The 18,415-nt window shown below is 38.0% G+C and overlaps 2 protein-coding genes across 2 annotated transcripts in view; one reads left to right on the forward strand and one right to left on the reverse strand.

The window, feature by feature from the left end:
• The window catches only part of htr1fa (5-hydroxytryptamine (serotonin) receptor 1Fa), a 35,160-nt gene extending 17,354 nt beyond the window's left edge, over positions 1-17,806 (forward strand). Inside the window, exons 2-3 of the mRNA XM_008403629.2 lie at positions 12,597-12,711; positions 13,083-17,806. Coding sequence (XP_008401851.1) covers positions 12,656-12,711; positions 13,083-14,280 — 1,254 coding nt within the window. The 5' untranslated portion in view covers positions 12,597-12,655 and the 3' untranslated portion in view covers positions 14,281-17,806. The remainder of the gene's footprint in view (positions 1-12,596; positions 12,712-13,082) is intronic.
• Positions 637-1,855, reverse strand: LOC103461305 (uncharacterized). Its single transcript, XM_008403622.2, has 2 exons — positions 1,050-1,855; positions 637-918 (listed from the first exon to the last, which is right to left on the reverse strand). The coding sequence occupies exons 1-2, from the start codon at positions 1,802-1,804 to the stop codon at positions 885-887; spliced, it is 789 nt and encodes a 262-aa protein (XP_008401844.1). The 5' UTR covers positions 1,805-1,855; the 3' UTR covers positions 637-884.
• Positions 17,807-18,415: the final 609 nt, after the last annotated feature.

Genomic DNA, 18,415 nt, shown 5'->3' on the forward strand with positions numbered 1-18,415 from the left:
CATATTGATTGACCTGTACCTGGAGTTGTCTACAGTAAGTTGAACTGTGTAAACACTTATTATGATTATTTACAACGTGAATTAGTGCGGAAACAGAATTACTCACACAAATAACATTTTGGGTAAAAAAAAAATCATGTTGTGTCGCATAGCATCAACTTGAATGCAACTACAACTACTAGTGAACGTAAAGCAATCAATCGAACAAACATAATCAACTTCTGAGACCGTTTACTGCTGGTAGACGCAGCTTTACAGAGATATAAAAAGTTTCATATTTTATCTCTTTGGTCATCTACTAATCCCACGTTTCCCACAGGACCTAGTACTGCGATCACCCGGCTCAAAATGCTTCACCAGATTTTGAGTCCAGTGAAGCATTTCTGTTTTCATCCATCCACTTGTTTTGAACCATAATCCTTTTGGAAAACCGAATGATGATGTGTTTTTGACTCCATAAAAGATTTACATAAAATATCCATCCATCCATTTTCTAACACCCTTGTCCCTCATTGGAGTCAGGAGAGCTGCTGGTGCCCATCTCCAACGAAAGTTTCGGGCAAAAGGCAGGGGTCACCCTGGACAGGTCGCCAGTCTGTCGCAGGGCAGCCCAGAGACAACAACCATGCACACACACATCTAGAGAGAATTTAGAGAGACCACTTAACTTTTATGGACTGTGGGAGGAAGCCGGAGTACCCGGAGAGAACCAGTGTGTYGCAGGGCAGCCCAGAGAAAACAACCATGCACACACACATCTAGAGATAATTTAGAGAGACCACTTAACTTTTTTGGACTGTGGGAGGAAGCCGGAGTACCCGGAGAGAACCCACGCATGCACAATGTGGGGTTATGGGGACCATTGCTCCTTGTGGGGACATTTTCTAGAGCAACCAGTGACTCAAGAACAACCAGTAACTGAAAAACAACCAGTTAGAGCAAGGTACCAGTTTTTCCAGACCAACCAGTGGAATTAGAAGATCCATAGTGGCACCCAGTATCTGAGTGTTCCTGAGTGGTACATAGTTTTGAAAACGGTCGTTACCCACGTAAGAACTTTTCTCAGAACTGATGGAGGTTCCTGGTTCTCCTGCTGTTCCGGTTCACCCAGCTTTTCTCTCATCTGAGCATTTTCCCTCATCAAATTCATGTTCTGCCTGTTCAGGTTCTCAATTTCTTGACGAGCTCTCTCACGTTGGCGATGCATGTATTCAATTTCATCGCAGAGGTTGTCCCTCTCTCCAGATTGCTCATCAGCGAACAGCTCTGCCTCCTTCAGGTCTATCAGAAGCTTCTGGAGTTTTCGTCTGAGCGATTGTTGGACAACTTCAAAAAAATGCACAGAATCTTTTGTTTCCAGGTATCCGCGCCCTGTCTCATGAAGTGCTTCATAAACCGACCCGAGCTGCGCACGGAGTGTGTTGTTTTGACTTGCCAGTATTTCATACTCTGCTTGCAGGTCTGGTACCGTGGAAGCATTTCCAGAAGTCTTGGCACGCTCAATCTTCCAACTGAGACATTCAACAATCTGTTTCAGTTGTTGATTTTCCTCCTTCAATCTTCTGTGTATCACTTCATCAAAATTTACTTTATTTAAAATGTTGGCAAGCTCACTAGGCACATGTGTGTAACTCCTATCTTCGGACATTTTTTGTACACTTGTTGAAAWGTCAAGATTATTCGTATGTAAAAGCCAGTATTGTTCTTCGGAGTTGTAGAGCAATCTGACATGTAGCACAAATGAGTTGGGATTAAAGGGAGATGGATCAAAGTCATCAGTGATGTCATAGAGCATGAGTGACATCACTGGTTCATCAAAGCCACTAGAAGCCTGTTGTGCGTGGGTGTGTGTTCTGTATTTGATGCATTGTGGGGACCATTTTCCTGCTCCCAAAGAAGAAATGCTTTTTTTGGGTTTGGGGTAAAGTTTAGGTCCAAGGTGTGAATTGAGTTGTGGTTGAAGTTTGGCTGTAGAAATGAATGGAAGTCAATGGAAAGTCTCTACAAAGACAACAAGACAAACGAGTGTGTGTGGACGTGTGTGGGCGTGTGTGTGCGTGTGTGTGGGCGTGTGTGCGTGTGTGTTCTAACGTTCAAGTGTGACGCTTTAGAGCAAAAACAAGAAATCTAAAATGGGGCCAACACTTTTTTTCAGCGATGCATATGTAACCTGGTTTTAATTCTCTTTTATTATAATTACACAAAATGTCTTTTTTTTGGTTATTTGTCTTGTTCCTTATCTTACTGAAACACCTCTGTCATTGTTTTAACCGTGTTACTTTAAGATTGGAAGCCCCTCCCTTTTATTTCTTCTTCTGTGGTATTGTCTTTAAATTGTTTGCGCCCCTTAGCCCCTCCCCTTTTGACATGTTGTCCTGCGGGAGAGGTGTGTGCTTTTTATTCTTCCATCTAAATACATTCAGTTTATTTATAGATCTATTAAGTTAATTTTCGTTTTATACTTTTGTTTGGTGTAGGACTTGGAGCAGGCAGCCTATAACACGGTTGTTTTGTCTTTGTATTCTCGTCAGGTATGTTATACAAAAATCTTTAGTTTTTTTGTAAGTTGTGAGAGGTGTTCCCCCCTTTTGACATGTTGTCCTGCGGGAGAGGACTTGGAGCGGTCAGCCTATAACACGGTTGTTTTGTCTTTGTATTCTCGTCAGAAATAAACCGAGAATCATCCGCTTGAAAGATAAACTGTGTCACGGTCCATTCACTCAATAACCAGCACAACGCAGAAAATGATCCGGTTACACATATTTAAAATTTGTTTTTAAGATTCACTAACCTTTGGTGTCACCCTAATGGTTACCTATAAAGATATTTAAAATGAATGGCTTTATTAAGTTGTGTTACCATATGACTTTTAAATATTAATGTGTCTTTAAATAACACGTTTTGCTCATTTTTGGAAGTTGTCATGAGAAAACAGATGGCTTTAAAGTAAATGGCAGCTTATGTGACAAAACCTTTCACCACCCACCATTTCATGTGAGTTATGACTGATTGGGCCCTAATGATTTGTAGCTCTGGCACTAAGAACATGTATTATCCCCAGCCACTGTTACTGCTCTTTCTGTTGTTTAGTTAAGGGAAKGTTTGCACCAGTTAACAACACTAAAGAGATTTTTTTKTTGTTGTTTGTTTTCTTTTTATTATATAAAAGTGAAATTAACTATTTATACAGTTAAAAGTAAAATGTCTCATCTCTTGTTTTAGGGACTTGCTGCATTTATTCACTTCTAGACTACAATATGTGTTATACAATATTCAACTTCTGCTACATTAAATCAGTTGATGTTAGTTTAGGCAATGGACAGGAGTGGGGCCTTATGAGATCCACACTCTATTCAGCACTCTATACACGGGTCTTCAACTCCAGTACTGCAGTGACAGTGACCTGCAACTTTTAGATGTGTCTCTGCTTCAACACATGAGTCAAATACTTTGTCCATTAGCAGGACTATAGAGAGTGTGATTGTATGTTGGTAATTATCTCATTTGCTTAGGTGTGCTGGACCAGGGAAACATCTAAAAGTTGCATCCATCAACCCTTGAGGACTGGAGTAGAAGACCCCTGTGTTTCAAGTTTTGCATATTGTTTTAGTTTATTTTCCCCTGGAAAATTGGACCAAAAGAATAAATTGTCTGGCATCTGAAAAGTTAAAAAAAATGGTTGCAGATGTTTTTCAGGGGGATGCAGCACTCCTGAAACTGCCAACATTTCGGGACACATAAGTTGAAAGTACAAGACAACAAATGTGTCTTGTTTTGAGTGCAGACCTCCAGCCCACTGAAAATTTGTGAAAACATTTTGAACTTGCTGTATGCGTTTTACTTTACACAATCTAGGTTAAGGACCAGGATTCCGCTCTACATGATGTGAAAACTGGTGACCAAAAATGGGTAAATTAGCCAAAGTGCTTCTGCCAATATCTAATTGTTAATATAAGCTCACTCAACCTCCAAATGGAAAATCAGGTTCAGCAGACACAAAAGACAACAAAACTTGTTTTTCACAAAACTCTGATGATATGTATGTATAGAGCATTATTTCTTCWTTTCTCACCATCAATTTGAGATAGATGTCAGCAGTGAATCAGAACAACATGCCAATAATTGYCTTTAATTTAGCAGCACAGCACCATCCAGTATTGTAAAGCCAGAGTTGCTCATGTTTGCCTCTTGCAAACATCTGAATACTTGCCATCCTCCATGTTTTAGAGCAATATCTCTCTCTGGGTAACCTGTTCTTGTTGCCACACATACAGTATGACAGTCTTGCCTCTACAGTCGCATGCACTCCTACTCTTACTTGGCTGCAGATAATTTCCTTATTACTAAATATAGGCTTCACTGCTTCACATTCCTCACTTTTGAGAGCTCCCAGAATTTTTGATTCAGTTTGGCTCGTCACTCAAGAATCTTCACAATGAATTGTAAAAGCTGAGCTTTAACAGATAAAAGCTAAAGATAGCCATAAGTGGTAACGWGTTCTAGAAAAAGTAAAAAAATAAAAAGTAAAATAAAAAAGTTGATTGAGTTAAAAAAAAAAGAAAAATATTGCACACTAGTCATTAATAAAAAAAAGAAATTTGAATAAGAAAAATAAATCAATATTTGCAATTAGTGGTTGTAGCGTAACTTTATAGAAAGGAGCCACACTGTCAGATCTTCACTAAACACAGCTTAAGGACATCCTCCTCTGCATCACTGTGCCTCGAGTTTAGTCCGCCTTCCAGCCTAAGCATTGCTCAGAGATCAGTCATTTCTAATACTGTTCACTGGAGGCCTAATTTTTGCCAGTAGTTCAATCGCAGCTGAAAAAAAAAAGAAAAGAAAAACAGTAGATAATCATCAGTTCCACCAAAAATGTCCCTGACACTCAAAGCACAAGGTGTGTTTGATCAGAACCCAACTTTCAAACTGCATTCATTATAATTTTGTTGCTGGAAAAAAATATATATATATTTTTTTTTATTTTCATTTCTTATCTTCTCACCTTCAATTTCTTTCTCTCGTTTTAGTCGAATGTGCTACTGAGGAAACATTTTTAACCAAATGACCTTAAGACCCTAAAATCTGATCATTGATTCAACATGAGGTTCAGTAAAAGGCTCTGTTGTCTGTAAAAATGTAAATATTATGTCTGGTCATCACAACCTGAAAKGACTTATCTGGTAAATGTTCTATATGAATGTTGAAGAGTTGTGCATATGACAGGTCTCCGTCCTGGTGGCATACTATTTGTTGAAATGGCGTTAAAAAAAAAGTTCTGAAACTCACCCCACTACAAACTGGAAAGTATTTCTGTGGACATGAATGCTTTCGATGTTTGTAGTGCGTATGTAGTTCTGAAATTGTTTTCGTTTTACCGTTATCTTTCTTGTGGATGTTATCGCCAAAGTGAGGTTGTACACCTGTTTGCTTCAAGAGTTGCATGTTCTGTCGCTCTCTTTCTGCTACTTAAGAATCCATCCATGTGTTTTTCGGCTACACAGGAAGAATTCTCTTTTCCTCATTTCTAGTATTTACCTACACAGCAAAAGTTATCTGCGCCGCCATATAGGTTACTCTGTAAACAGGCTGAGTTCAAACACAAAGTTTACCGTTTTAAAACTTCCAAGCTTTTTAAAGAATCGGATGGATTCTTCATGACTTCAACTRGTAGTATATTGTGCAAAAGAAAAACAATGTAAATCACTACTTTCTCAGAAATTGGTGGGTTTTATCTTTTGTTTTTCTCCGTTTCTCCTCTGATGACTTGTTCCTAATTTTCTTGTGGCGCGTCACATAACAGATCCACTTCCACATCCTAAAGTAACATTATAGGTAGTAAATATTTCTTCACCTAAGGCCATTTTGCAGGGTTATTTTTTCCTTTTTGTACTGATTTATTTTGATTTTACTCCAGCTTTCTTTAACAGATGAGACATTCTGGGAAAATTAGATACATAAACAGATAAAGAAGGTGGGTTAGATGCACTTTTTTTTWRSCCCSSMWWAAAWYMMYYYTKGGGGGGGAAAGTGCTCACTAATGAAGGGAAATAATGGTCTTAAGTTCCAGGGAGCTTTGACTATAAAAAAATCTTTCATGTCTGAGGCATTGAGTGTGGAGACTTGAATAAATCAGCTGTACGATGGCTGCATACTAATAAATGCAACAAGAAGAAATATATGTTTTACATGTTATTGGGTTCATTGTCCAATGACACATTTCAAGCATTTTAAGGCTCTAAGCCACACAYATTAATATACCTRGCAATATAAATCTGATTCAGTATCTCCCATGTACATTTGGTCTTGACAGGAGCGAGTGGAGGGTTGTGCAAAGACAAACATTTAAACAAGTACCGTATTTTCCGCACTGTAAGACGCACCTAAAAACCTTCAATTTCCTCAAAAGCCGACAGTGCACCTTATAATCCGGTGCGCCTTATATATGGACCAATATTGWGCCACAACAGGTCTAGCAACTATGGTAAGCAGCCGCTGACTTCATTTTCCCCCGTAGAAGAAGGAGCGCTCGGTGCATGCTGGGATAGTTGTCAGAATGCTGGTTTGTTAATAAAGTTTGATAATACATTTAAAGCCAGGGGGGGAGGGGCGGAGAGGCGGGGGAAGAGAGACAGAGACTGCGGAGGCAGCGTGTCGGTTGGTCTGTGTTACCCAGAAAGCAGTTGGGCACAATATCGCAACACCAAACCGTGAGTGAAACAATGACTGGGGCAGCCTACTATATAAAGCACTCGGGGACCATTTCTTTATAAATGTAGATGCGTAATAATAGAGTACGGAGCAAATTGGCAATCCAAACTGAAGCATCTATTCAATGTGCCTTGTAATGCGGYTTGCCTTATATATGAAAARAGTTTTAAAATAGGCCATTCATTGAAGGTGCGCCTTATAGTGCGGAAAATACGGTAATTATTTCATTGCTTGCTTTTAATAACAGCAATCACTCTGTAGAATAACTGTTTGATGTAATCAATTTAACAACCRTCAACACAAACAAAACATACTTCAACCAGCTCCCTAAAATATTTTTTTCAGCTAGTGCTTCTGTCGGCGTGAAGCAGGTACTGAGAAAGACAACTTAGATTTATGAAATGAAACAGTAGAGAAGAAGGACACAGGTCAGTGAGAGACAACATTGACTTCTGTCAAGTAGACATAACATTTCATTTTTGCCTCTGAACAAAATACTAATGACATCACCCTGTCAATCACTCCTAAGATTATTACTCTGAGTTACGCATACAGTAGAACTTATCACCTAGTATCTTGCAGATACATGGGAAAAATCTGGACACCCTACAATCGGTGACTATAGGTTTTTCCAACATATTTGAACACAAATATTTAATATGAAATGTAACTATGCTGAGAAATTCAAATATAAACCATGAAAACTGACAAAAAGCACATTCCTGAGCTATTCTGTAAAATAGCATTTTAAAAATGTTTTGGTGGTGAGGAAAAATGAACGTCGCATACACTGCCTGCCTCCAGTACAAATAGAAAAAGACATGACATCAGGTGATTGGACGTGGATGATTAAAACAATTCTATGAGGAATTCTATGAGACTACATTTTGAAGGCGGCTTGTCCAGCTGAAGAAAGAATTAAAACTATGACAAGATCAAAAGAGCTGCCTGAGGCCTTCGAGATAGAAGGTGTAGAAGCTTATTAGTCTGGTAAGGGTTTGGGAAGTCTCAGAAGAATTTGAAATTAGCCGCTCTACTGTACAGAAAATAGTCTGAAAGATGAGGACTTTCAAAATAATGCTAATGTGCCAAGGACTGGCTGTCCAAGGATGTTTACCACAAAGGAAGACAGCAAGATGCTAAAAGAAGACCTGACAGGAAATTTTATGTCTGTACTATGAGAAAGAGACAACACAAGTTAAACTTTTTTGAGACATGTGCATGCTCTTGGTCTTTAAAAAATATGAAAACTTGTACCAGTAAGAAAAAATCATTAATAATTAATAGCTTGTCCAGATTTTATTTTTCATGAACGTCATCATAGTCGCAGCAGTTTTTTTTTTTACGAGTAAATAAACAGTTAAAAGAATGAGCTGTAGAATGTGTGTGGCTATGTTCAAAATATATTTTATTACAGGGTAAAGGACAGAAAGCGTGGCTTGATATTTTTTCACTGCATCTTTTAAAAAGGCCGATAAAACAACCAGCATATGAGTTGATTATGATTAATTAACTATTTATTTCCTCATAGAATTGAAGCTTCTAACAATTTTCAGATTTATGTGTTTGGTGTCACTTCCACAATTGCCGAAGAAATATGAAAGAGAAGACAAAGGGAAAAAAAACAAAACAAATAGAAAACATGTTGATTAAATATTTTATTCAATTCCTACCAACCTGTTTAGAGTGGTGGCAGCGGATGCGTTATTTCTTTGTTTATTTGTTTGTTTTTAGTCTCATTCACACATCTGTCTAGCTGCAGAAATCAATTTACCACAAAACAATGTCACTCTTTAGCAATTCAGCATGTCTGTTTTTTTATCATCAGTTAATAGAAGCTAAATGTTTAAGACAAGGGTAAATTAAGAACTATATAAATATATCACCTTGTGCTTCTGGTGATTTCAGGTTCAGCTTTCACCTGCCATGCAGCAGCCCTACTTGGTTGATGCACTTCATTTCTGCAGTGGCTGGAAGTTAATAGCAGAATAAATTGCAGCCAAAACTCCCTGTAAGATTTTCCCATTTTGTTGAATCATTTTTCAGAAACTTGGCTTTCTGCTTGCCATTGTACCAGCAACTAATTACTCACTCTTACTTTTTGGTTTTTATGCCAGACAAGTTATTTTATTAGCGCCGCCTGCTGCTGTTGGCTGCATGAGTCACTCAGTCTGACTTTTTGGCTAATAAAACAGGCAAATACAGTCGCCAAGTATACAGCCTTTATAAACTTCCCCAAAATGGATAGAGTGCAAGGCTATCTAGCTTTAGCATTCTAATCTCAAGCTAAATGTAGACAACTTTTGATTTTAAATATATTTATCTAACACCTTCAGTGCTTTACACACAAGTTGTCAGATATTTAATAGTTGAATAATTTGTTGTTTTGGTTTCCCCRGTTTTCCAGCATTATGGGCAGATCAATCTTTATTTGTACAGAACAGCTGCATATCATAATATAAGACTAAATAACAGTGTTAGAAAAACATTGCTAGAGCATCATAGCACACAGCATTTGGATGTCTGGTTGTCTTTAAACAACTCTGGACAGAATGCGATAGTAGCTTTCTGATGGTAGCTTTTCAAATATGTGCACTGGATTATTTACTTCTGTGTAAATCAAATAAAACAACAATCACAGCCACTAAGTAAAACTATTAAACAAAAGAACCTCTGAAATGTGTGAAGAATATGGATAAATTACCCAGAAAGTTTGACATTTAGTTGCACTCATTACAGAAACTAAAACAGCATTTTAGCATCTTAGAAAACACTCCATCCAGCTCATCTTCTTACCAGCAGACTTTGTCATAGACATAAAAAAATATGACAGTGGATGAAAAATACAAACAAAAACACAGACTAGTAAATAAATGACATTTGYTGTTTTCACGTCATTTACTTTGCMAAGCTCCTGAGCTGTCAGTCACAGTCATCGGCTATTTCACAGCTCCCCTCTTTCACAGCAGCATTTGGCAGCTCAACAGCTTGCCTGGGCCAAGCTGTGTTTCAAAGCTTCTACTCAACATGACAGATGCAACATCCCTGTTCTTGTAAGAGCAAAAATGGATAGAAGGGGCAAAGTAGCAAAGTGTCAGAAGCTGGGTGTTTCATTTGACAATAATCCCAGTTATTTCTGTGATGGCTTATATTTGTGTTGTATGCTGTAGTTCATATGTGCAAACACATGTACACCCTGCTTAGGCAGAAAAGGGCAGCAACACTTTTCATCTTACAATACCAAATTCTTCAGGAAAACTTTTTGTTCTGGTAGCCAGATGCTTGCAGACCACTCAGAAACCCCAGCTCACAGTAGCACTGTGCTGTATGATTAATTAAAAATCATTCAGCTACTATTGCTTCCTGTCCAGATGTTTGATCACCTTTTGTTCAAATTATATTCAGACTATTTACACCTGAACTGGATTATTCTAGAAAACATAGATTCTTCAAAGTGCCGTTTGAGATTCATTAAACATTTTATTCTATTTGTAAAAATCTTCCCCCTAAAACTAGTTTATACCTAAACTAAAATATTGATTTCAACTGTAATTATATTTGCATTAAAGCTGTGGGCTACACTGCCTTTGTAGGCACAAATTCAAAGGATGCATTTTAAAATGTTTCTGTTTTTATTAAATGCTGAATGAGTCTGTTGTAGAATGCCGAGTAATTATTGTACAGTACTGTTGTTTTTGAGCATATCCTCTATTATTGGAGAATGTAGACAATTAGAAATGATTTGGAAAATCTGCTCACTCCCTTATCTTATCTACTCATTCACAATGGGCAGATGTTGTAAAGAATGGGCTGTGGAAAATGTAGCGACACACACACACATTCACAGAAACAACTCACTGGATAATTCTAAAAGCAACATGGCCATAATTCCGCTTTTCAAATTTGCTGAATCCATGTTCAGGCACTTTTTGGAGGGAATAAAGCAGAACCGACTGGATTTATGCTGGTTCAGTAGAGCTTATCTTCAGACGGTCTTGAGGAGAAAAGCTGCCCTTTGGAACATTTCAGAAAGAAGGCAGATGTTTTTTACATTGTGTACAATGTTTGACAGTATTGCGTACATCAGTCAGTGCCGTTATATACACGCACACACCATATAACTTGCTTAAAGACACTCTCAGCTCTTCCGTTTATTTTAGTCGGAAACACATTTGTGCACTGCTGACAGTGCATCAGTGCAGCAGTAATTATCATTTATCTTTCTGCACAAAGTAATCTGCATACTGTTGGGTTTTCTGTTAAGCTGTTTCCAGAACAGAGAATGTTGAATTGCATTGAAATGCAGAGTGAGACAATTTATTGTCTTTAAAGACTAAAATCATTGGGTGAACAACCAGTTCACTTAATGGTGGCTATTTGTTTAGAATTTGACTTGTGTTCAAAGTGAGCTTGTTGCAGCTAACACATAAAGTGCATATATTAGGCTGAAGTGAAATGAAATCCAAACTTCCCCCTCTACTCCACCCACCCAGATCTTAACCCATCGCCTTGATATCGGACAGTCTTGTTGGAGACCTTTGGCTCAGACTTTTGGCTGCCTCTGCTAGATCATCACATTTATTAAAATTACTGTACTTCTTAGGTTTCTATAGCAACAGTTTCCGCTCATGTCTTCAGGATATTAAACAATGCGGTGAAGAAGATGTGAAGAAGCTGCAATGACATTCATTTCTTTGCACTCTGATTAAATGATAGTGACTGAATCCATTATTGTACAACCACTAGCTGTACTTGACATACRCAGCTGCAGATGGTGACATTTTTAGGTTTAGTCTCCTGATACTCATTAGAAATTAGGTATAACAACATCAAAATGTATCCATCTGGGGGATTATACTAAAACATCTGCTTGAAGAACAAACCATTAACAAGAAGAAGAGTATTAGTCACATTGAAAAATATTATTTGTRTTAGTCAGGTGTGAATCTCAATATATTTTACTGGGATTGTATTTGAAGAAAAAGAAACTAGAAAAATAAAATGTGTAGTGTATTTGTACTTAACCCTGGAGTCATGGTCAATACTTTATAACTGCATTTCACCACTGTTACAGCTGCACATATTTTGGGGTATATCACTGTTCCACCAACACAGAGCATGCAAATTGTCTTGTGCCTTTCTTATTGTACCAGACCCTATTCTTCTTGTGATAAACTGCAAAAAAGCTCTTGGTTTTTTTCTTAAAAATATTGTTTTCCACTTTAAAAAAAACAATTTTTAATGAAAGTTAGATCTGAGGAATGCATAACTAAAGATTGTCTTGTTTACAGATTCTCCCAGGCAATCTGGATATCATTGTTGCCATGCGCCTCTTGGCTGCATGTCTGATTAATGCTCTCCTTGCCTAACCAGTCAGTTTAGGTGAATGCAATGTCTTTGTTAGGTTTGCAGTGTTGTCATGCTATTTCCATTTTCTGATGTCAGGATTAATATTGTTTTGTACCTTAGCCATGCTTTTGAGTTCTTCATAACTCTCCCTCAGATCTGTCTGGTGTGTTAACTGTTGCTTTGTAGACTAATAATCTCTATGAAACCTCTGAGGCCTTTACAGCACTTCTATATTTATACTGAAAATAAATTACACAATATAACACACTTTGAAAATTAAGTGACTTCTGAAGGCAGTTGGTTGGGCTGGATTTTGTTTCAGTAAATTCAATTAGAAGGAAATATTTGTAAAAAAAAAAAAAAAAGTTTGTAAAGTGTATAAAGTTCTCTTCAATATTTATCTCTCCACTGGCTCTGTGTATGTATAATATGCATAAGCTATATCTGACCAAAAAACAAATGTAAATTATAATTGGCATAATTCAGACTTTAAAGTATTTTCTCACATTGTTCCTCTCATTCTTACTTTCTCCTAGGCACTGAGCAATAGTGGTGAGGTGATGGCAGATTTGGCAGGCAGCACAGATCTCAGCAGATGGTCTGCTGCACACTGAACCGACCAAAAGCAGCAAAACATCGAAGGATAGACAGGTAGGACTGGATTATTTCAATTGCTTCAAGGGCAAACTTTTGTGAGCAAGATAAGCTTTTTCATAGCTTGAGTTGCTTCACGGCAGAATCAGTCTTTTGAGTTTAATGGCATGTTCTTGAATGAAAGGATTCTTTTCAGACATTTTGATATTCATTTTCTATGTGATGCCAAAACCCAAATAACCGCCCTTGAATGTTGAAAAAGAGAGGTGAGGTTTGAATGACTTTACCTTGTATATTTTAGTTTCCTTCCCAGATTGTGGTGAGATTACACGAGTCACAAACACTTTTAATGTTGTGCCTTGGCGTTTTTTTACCTTTCTTCATTGTATGCCTAATGTCGGACTCTTTTTTTCCATTTAATTTTGCAGAATGGATTTCTTTAATTGGACCGAAGGAGCCTTCGCTACAAACAGCAGCAGTTATGACTCCTTTGAGACCACAACACTCCCTCCCAGTAAAATCCTGCTAACAATAACCCTTTCTGTTGTTGCCGTACTAACTACATTCTTTAACTGTCTGGTGATCACAGCTATTGCTGTCACCCGCAAGCTACATCACCCAGCCAACTACCTCATCTGCTCGTTAGCGGTGACTGACCTGTTGGTGGCTGTGCTGGTCATGCCCTTCAGCATAATCTACATCCAGAATGAAAAATGGATCATGGGCGAGGTGGTGTGCACCATTTGGTTGAGCATAGACATTGCGTGTTGTACCTGCTCAATTCTTCATCTCGCTACAATCGCCATTGACCGCTACAGGGCCATCACGGATGCTGTGGAGTATTCACGCAAGCGCACAGGAGCCAGGGCTGGTGCCATGGTGGCAGTAGTGTGGCTCTTGTCCATTCTCATTTCACTTCCTCCACTACTCTGGCGACACTACAGCGATGACGAAGAGCATAAGGATCAATGCATCATCATCCACCACCACATGGCTTTCACTCTTTATTCCACACTTGGAGCGTTTTATATTCCTCTAATGCTCATTCTGATCCTCTACTACAAAATCTACAAGGCCGCTCAGACACTTTACATGCGCAGAGAGGCTAGCAGAGCTAGCCGTCACTCATGCATGACCAACGGGAGCATGATTCCTTCATCCTGTCCTGCTGGAGACAGCGATGGCGATGGTGGTCCTCGGAGTCCAGAGCCCATAAGTCCACCGGAAAAGTCCTTCTCTGAGCCTTCTACTGAGGAAACGCCACGTGAACGGGTGCGAGCCTCCAAAAAAGTTTCCCAAAGCAAGTCACTCAGGCATGACTCGAGGAGCGAGTCGCGTCGAAGCCAAATTTACCAAGCGCCCCGAATTTCAGGCTCACGGGAACGAAAGGCGGCATCCACACTGGGGTTAATAATAGGGGCCTTTGTTATCTGCTGGCTGCCATTTTTTGTCAAGGAGGTGATCGTCAACACTTGTGGTTCATGCAACACTTCTATCGAAATGGCAGATTTTCTTACGTGGTTGGGCTACCTTAACTCTCTGATCAACCCCCTCATCTACACCATCTTTAATGAGGACTTTAAGAAAGCTTTCCAAAAACTTATTAGATGCAGTCATTACCTCTGATGCTTAGTCATGCATGATCAAGCTCACACACCATTTAACAAACATATATAACAAAAAGAGAACAAAAGTAACGGCTTCAGTCAGAGAATACTAACCGGACACTAAATCAATATACCAAGAGGAAAAGGAAATAAACAAGAAAAAAAAAAGGCTGATTCCCATTTTCCGAATTGATGTTAACTACTTCAACAAACTAAATGGCACCCCATCTCACTGATGGGTATTGGTTTAAAGTTCAACACTGAAGTCCAGCCTGTACTATTTATAGAGCAGCCCAATATCTCTCTAATATTAATTGGTGTGTGTGAAAGGACGCTGACATGTTGGTTTTGAAATACAAGGCAACTGCTGACATTTCTGAGGTCTGGGTTCTGAGCATTAGAGATTAGCCCTATTTAAAGGTCTATAAATAGCTGACCATCATGTCCGATCCATCTAATAAATTCACTTTTGTCAGCTGGACACTGCTGGCTAAAATATGTCATGTGTAAAATACCACAAATTACCAAGTCATTGTTTTATATGGTCATGGTATTAAAAAAACAACTTTTTTTTCTCACTTTCACTCTCATCATCAACAAGAATATCTTTTTGTGTTATATTTGTTTTGCAAAACCTTTGAACAAATTTGAACATGTTATTCTCACTTTAATAATTTAAAATGTCTTAAAGTTATGGAAATATTCTATGGGTTTTATAAACTTCACTATGCTGCATCTTAACATCCTGTGGTTTTAAACAGACAAGGTTAACATTCAGATAATGTTTGTAAAGTATTTGAAGGGTAATTCTCTGCTTTCAGAACTATGGATGCCCCAATGAAGCTATTTATGGTAGATACTGTCCTTATGCATTATAAATAAATGGATACAATTTATCTTAAAAGATTTTTACTTCAATCTCTCTCACTCTCTCTCTTTCTTTCTCTGTCTCTCTCTCTGTTTGTGTCTTTCTCTCTCTTTCTCTCTGTCTTTTTCTCTCTCTTTCTGAAAACTAAATTTCAGCTTTCCTGGCCAAATTTGGAGCTCCTAATAAGTGACTTAAAGTTGAGGAAAGTTTAGTGCTCTAAGAAGCGATAAGACCTTTGAGGTCTGGCATCTTCAGACACCTGAAAGCAGCATCAGATAAACTGATTAGACACCTAACTGTTAGACTGTATTTTTGAGTCATACTCGTGAGGGCGAATGTGGATTTCAGCACATCTGCTCCATCCGTCTGCAAGACTGTCACTCCGGGGGGCACCAGCTGTTTTCATTACACAGAGGCATTTAATTGTTGTGTTTTTACTTTTTTACTTTTTGGAATAATGAACTGAGCTGTAATAAGGATGAAAAATAATTTTGCTGAATAAGTTGAATTGTGGTTGAAGACTCAGCCCATATATTTTTCTGCATAAAAATTGCAGTATACCAATTCTATTATTATCATCCTTAAGTCTCTCAACCTAAATCAGGTTTGCCAAATCTTACTTACCTGAAATGAAACTACAGCTTTCCTTGTATCTGCCCCTCTGAGACTTTGTCCACACGATTCTTTTTCAAAATAAAAAAAAGCTTACAGCAAAACCCTTTTTCACACAGCTGTTTGCGATTAACCCTTCTAAACACATGGACAATATTTACATTGTATTCTCTTTTTTTATTGTTAGCATAGACACATCTAAGACTATGTATTAAACTGGTATGTGATGGCACATGTTTTAGATTGAGCAGATGAGTCATGCCAGCAAAAACGTCCATTGTTAAGACAGGGGTTAAAGATATGCACCTTATCAACAGCAGTAGTTTCCAAAAGAGAACCATGACTCGTTGATTTTATGACTTGGTCAGTTGTTTACATGACAGTGGGTACTTTTTTTTTTAAAACCTAAGCATCTCTCACTTTTTTAAATACCAGCTTAATAGGTCGTGAAGGAGGGGTGGTACTCAGCTCCTGCAGTCAACCGTGTATTACCTGGATTGGTAGCAAATTGATCATAGGGCAGCACAGAGACAAAAAAGTACAACCAACCTTGTATTCCCACATTCATGATTGATGGCAATGTAGAGAGATAAATCAGTCCAACAGTCACGTGTCCATGTGTGGGAGGAAAGAACCCAAGCACAGGGAAAACACACAAACTCCACTCCAAAAGGCCACAATGGGATTGTATCCCAGAACCCTCTTGCTGCAAGGCAACAATGCTAACAGCTGTACCACAGTGCAGCAGGTGTGGTAGCATATTTCAGTGAAWTATTAATGCATGTACCTCATGTCATTGGTGTTATATCTGAAATCACACCATCTGTGAACAGTAAACTCAAGCATAAAAGTCTAAATGACATAGTGAGGTTAGGTTATTTATATAGAGTCTTGATCTTTGAGTTCAGAGATGAAGGCTGAAGATGATATCACTGTGCCAAAAGAAATGATTTTAGTATCCAGACAAAGAACTGCAGAAGACTACAAGAATGAGATCATCACTATGTCACTATTCCATATGATGCAATGTCAATTTTAGGAAAGAAAAAGGTAAACAATGCAGAAAAAAGCAAAGAACAAATACATCTATGAGCTTTGCAAACCTTTTGGCTGTAAATTGACTTTATGTGAAGTAAAAAAAAAAATTAAAAAAAAAGTATGTGCTTAGATAAAATYCAAGTCTTACAGGGACCAGTAACAGTGGATCACTACTTGCTGGAAAATACTAGAACAAAAGAGGCAGGTGAACATGTTGAGAATGCATGAGACCCAARGGTGCATCCCGGAGCTAACCAGGCAGCCCCAGCTCAAGGTAATATCTGCTCATTACAAAATTATTTTCTATGCTACTTATTTGCTCCTTTTATAATATTTTTCAAATAAATATTTAAAGTAAATGTTTGTCTGAACCCTGCCCACAAACAGCTAAAATTGCCATAAACCTCGCCTGTCAATGTGAGTAAAACTAGAAAACTGACAGAACATCTGCTTGTTAGGAGTATCAAACAGAAAGCATTCCCTCAGCTAAGTCCGATTTCCATACMTTTCTTTAAAGGAGCCTTCGAGTCAAGCATCAGTTATAWGAAATCTGTGTGTAATTATCAGGTAATTGTTTATAAACTTTATGATGTAAGCTTGCCATTTATGTAAGAAACTGCCTTATTTTTACACTGTAACATCTGCAGCATTTCATATTCTATTTTCCCAGATATTTTTAATTTTATTTATTTAATTCTATTTCCCCGAAAACTGTAAACAACCCAGCCTGCTTAACGTTCACACCGCAGCCAGCACAGGGTTGATCAAGCCTCAGAGTTACTGGCGTAGAATTCCTCATTATATTACTCCCACTCAAATACTTGGAATAGGACTCCTATTTTTTACCATCTTGAAGACAGTACGTGATATGTTAGGAATGATTGTGGATGAGTCAAGTATGAGGGTGTACTGTATTCCACTGAAATAAGATAAGAATAGGTGTGGAATATGGTTGCTTGCATTTTTTCCAGTGTGACCATACATTTCTTTTGCAGTGTCCATGTCTGAATTACAAAAAAAAAAAAAAGACAAAAACTTAGATTGCACAACAGGAAATATGTTGTTAAGAGATAATATAAATGTATCATTGTATGTATGGAGAGAGCTGTACAGGAATAATAATGTTTTTTCACCAGTGAACTGTATTCAGTCTGCTGACAGATTGTGATTTAACAGAATGTTTCAAATTATTGTGCAAAGRTGCCCTCTTGTGGCTAAGAGAGAGAATTTAGACTTCCGACTTGGTTGTGATAACCTGCAACTTTGCTGCTAAAGAAAGATGTATGAATACATTTATGTGATATGGTTCATTTATCTTCCTTCATCAAAATAAATAAAGGCAGTTGAAATTTTGCTTCCTTTCTGTTTTTGAATAGTCGTTTTTTCCCCCCTGATCTTTAGGGACATTTCCAAAGGGAAGAAGTCAATTCTTTTTTTCTCCAACCTACACATTACGTAGTGAGCACATTAGATCCATGTTTAGTGATTTCCTGTTGATTCCATTCTGTAATTTTGACCTACAAAAAACTGTCAATCTTACCCTCTTTTGCCTATTTGGAATTGCTTTAGTTCAAATCAATAAGCAAGTAAAAGGACCAAAGTACTTCCTTTGATTTACCTSAGTCTCCACAAGAAT

Source organism: Poecilia reticulata, linkage group LG2, assembly GCF_000633615.1.
Source record: "Poecilia reticulata strain Guanapo linkage group LG2, Guppy_female_1.0+MT, whole genome shotgun sequence".
NCBI lineage: Eukaryota > Metazoa > Chordata > Actinopteri > Cyprinodontiformes > Poeciliidae > Poecilia > Poecilia reticulata.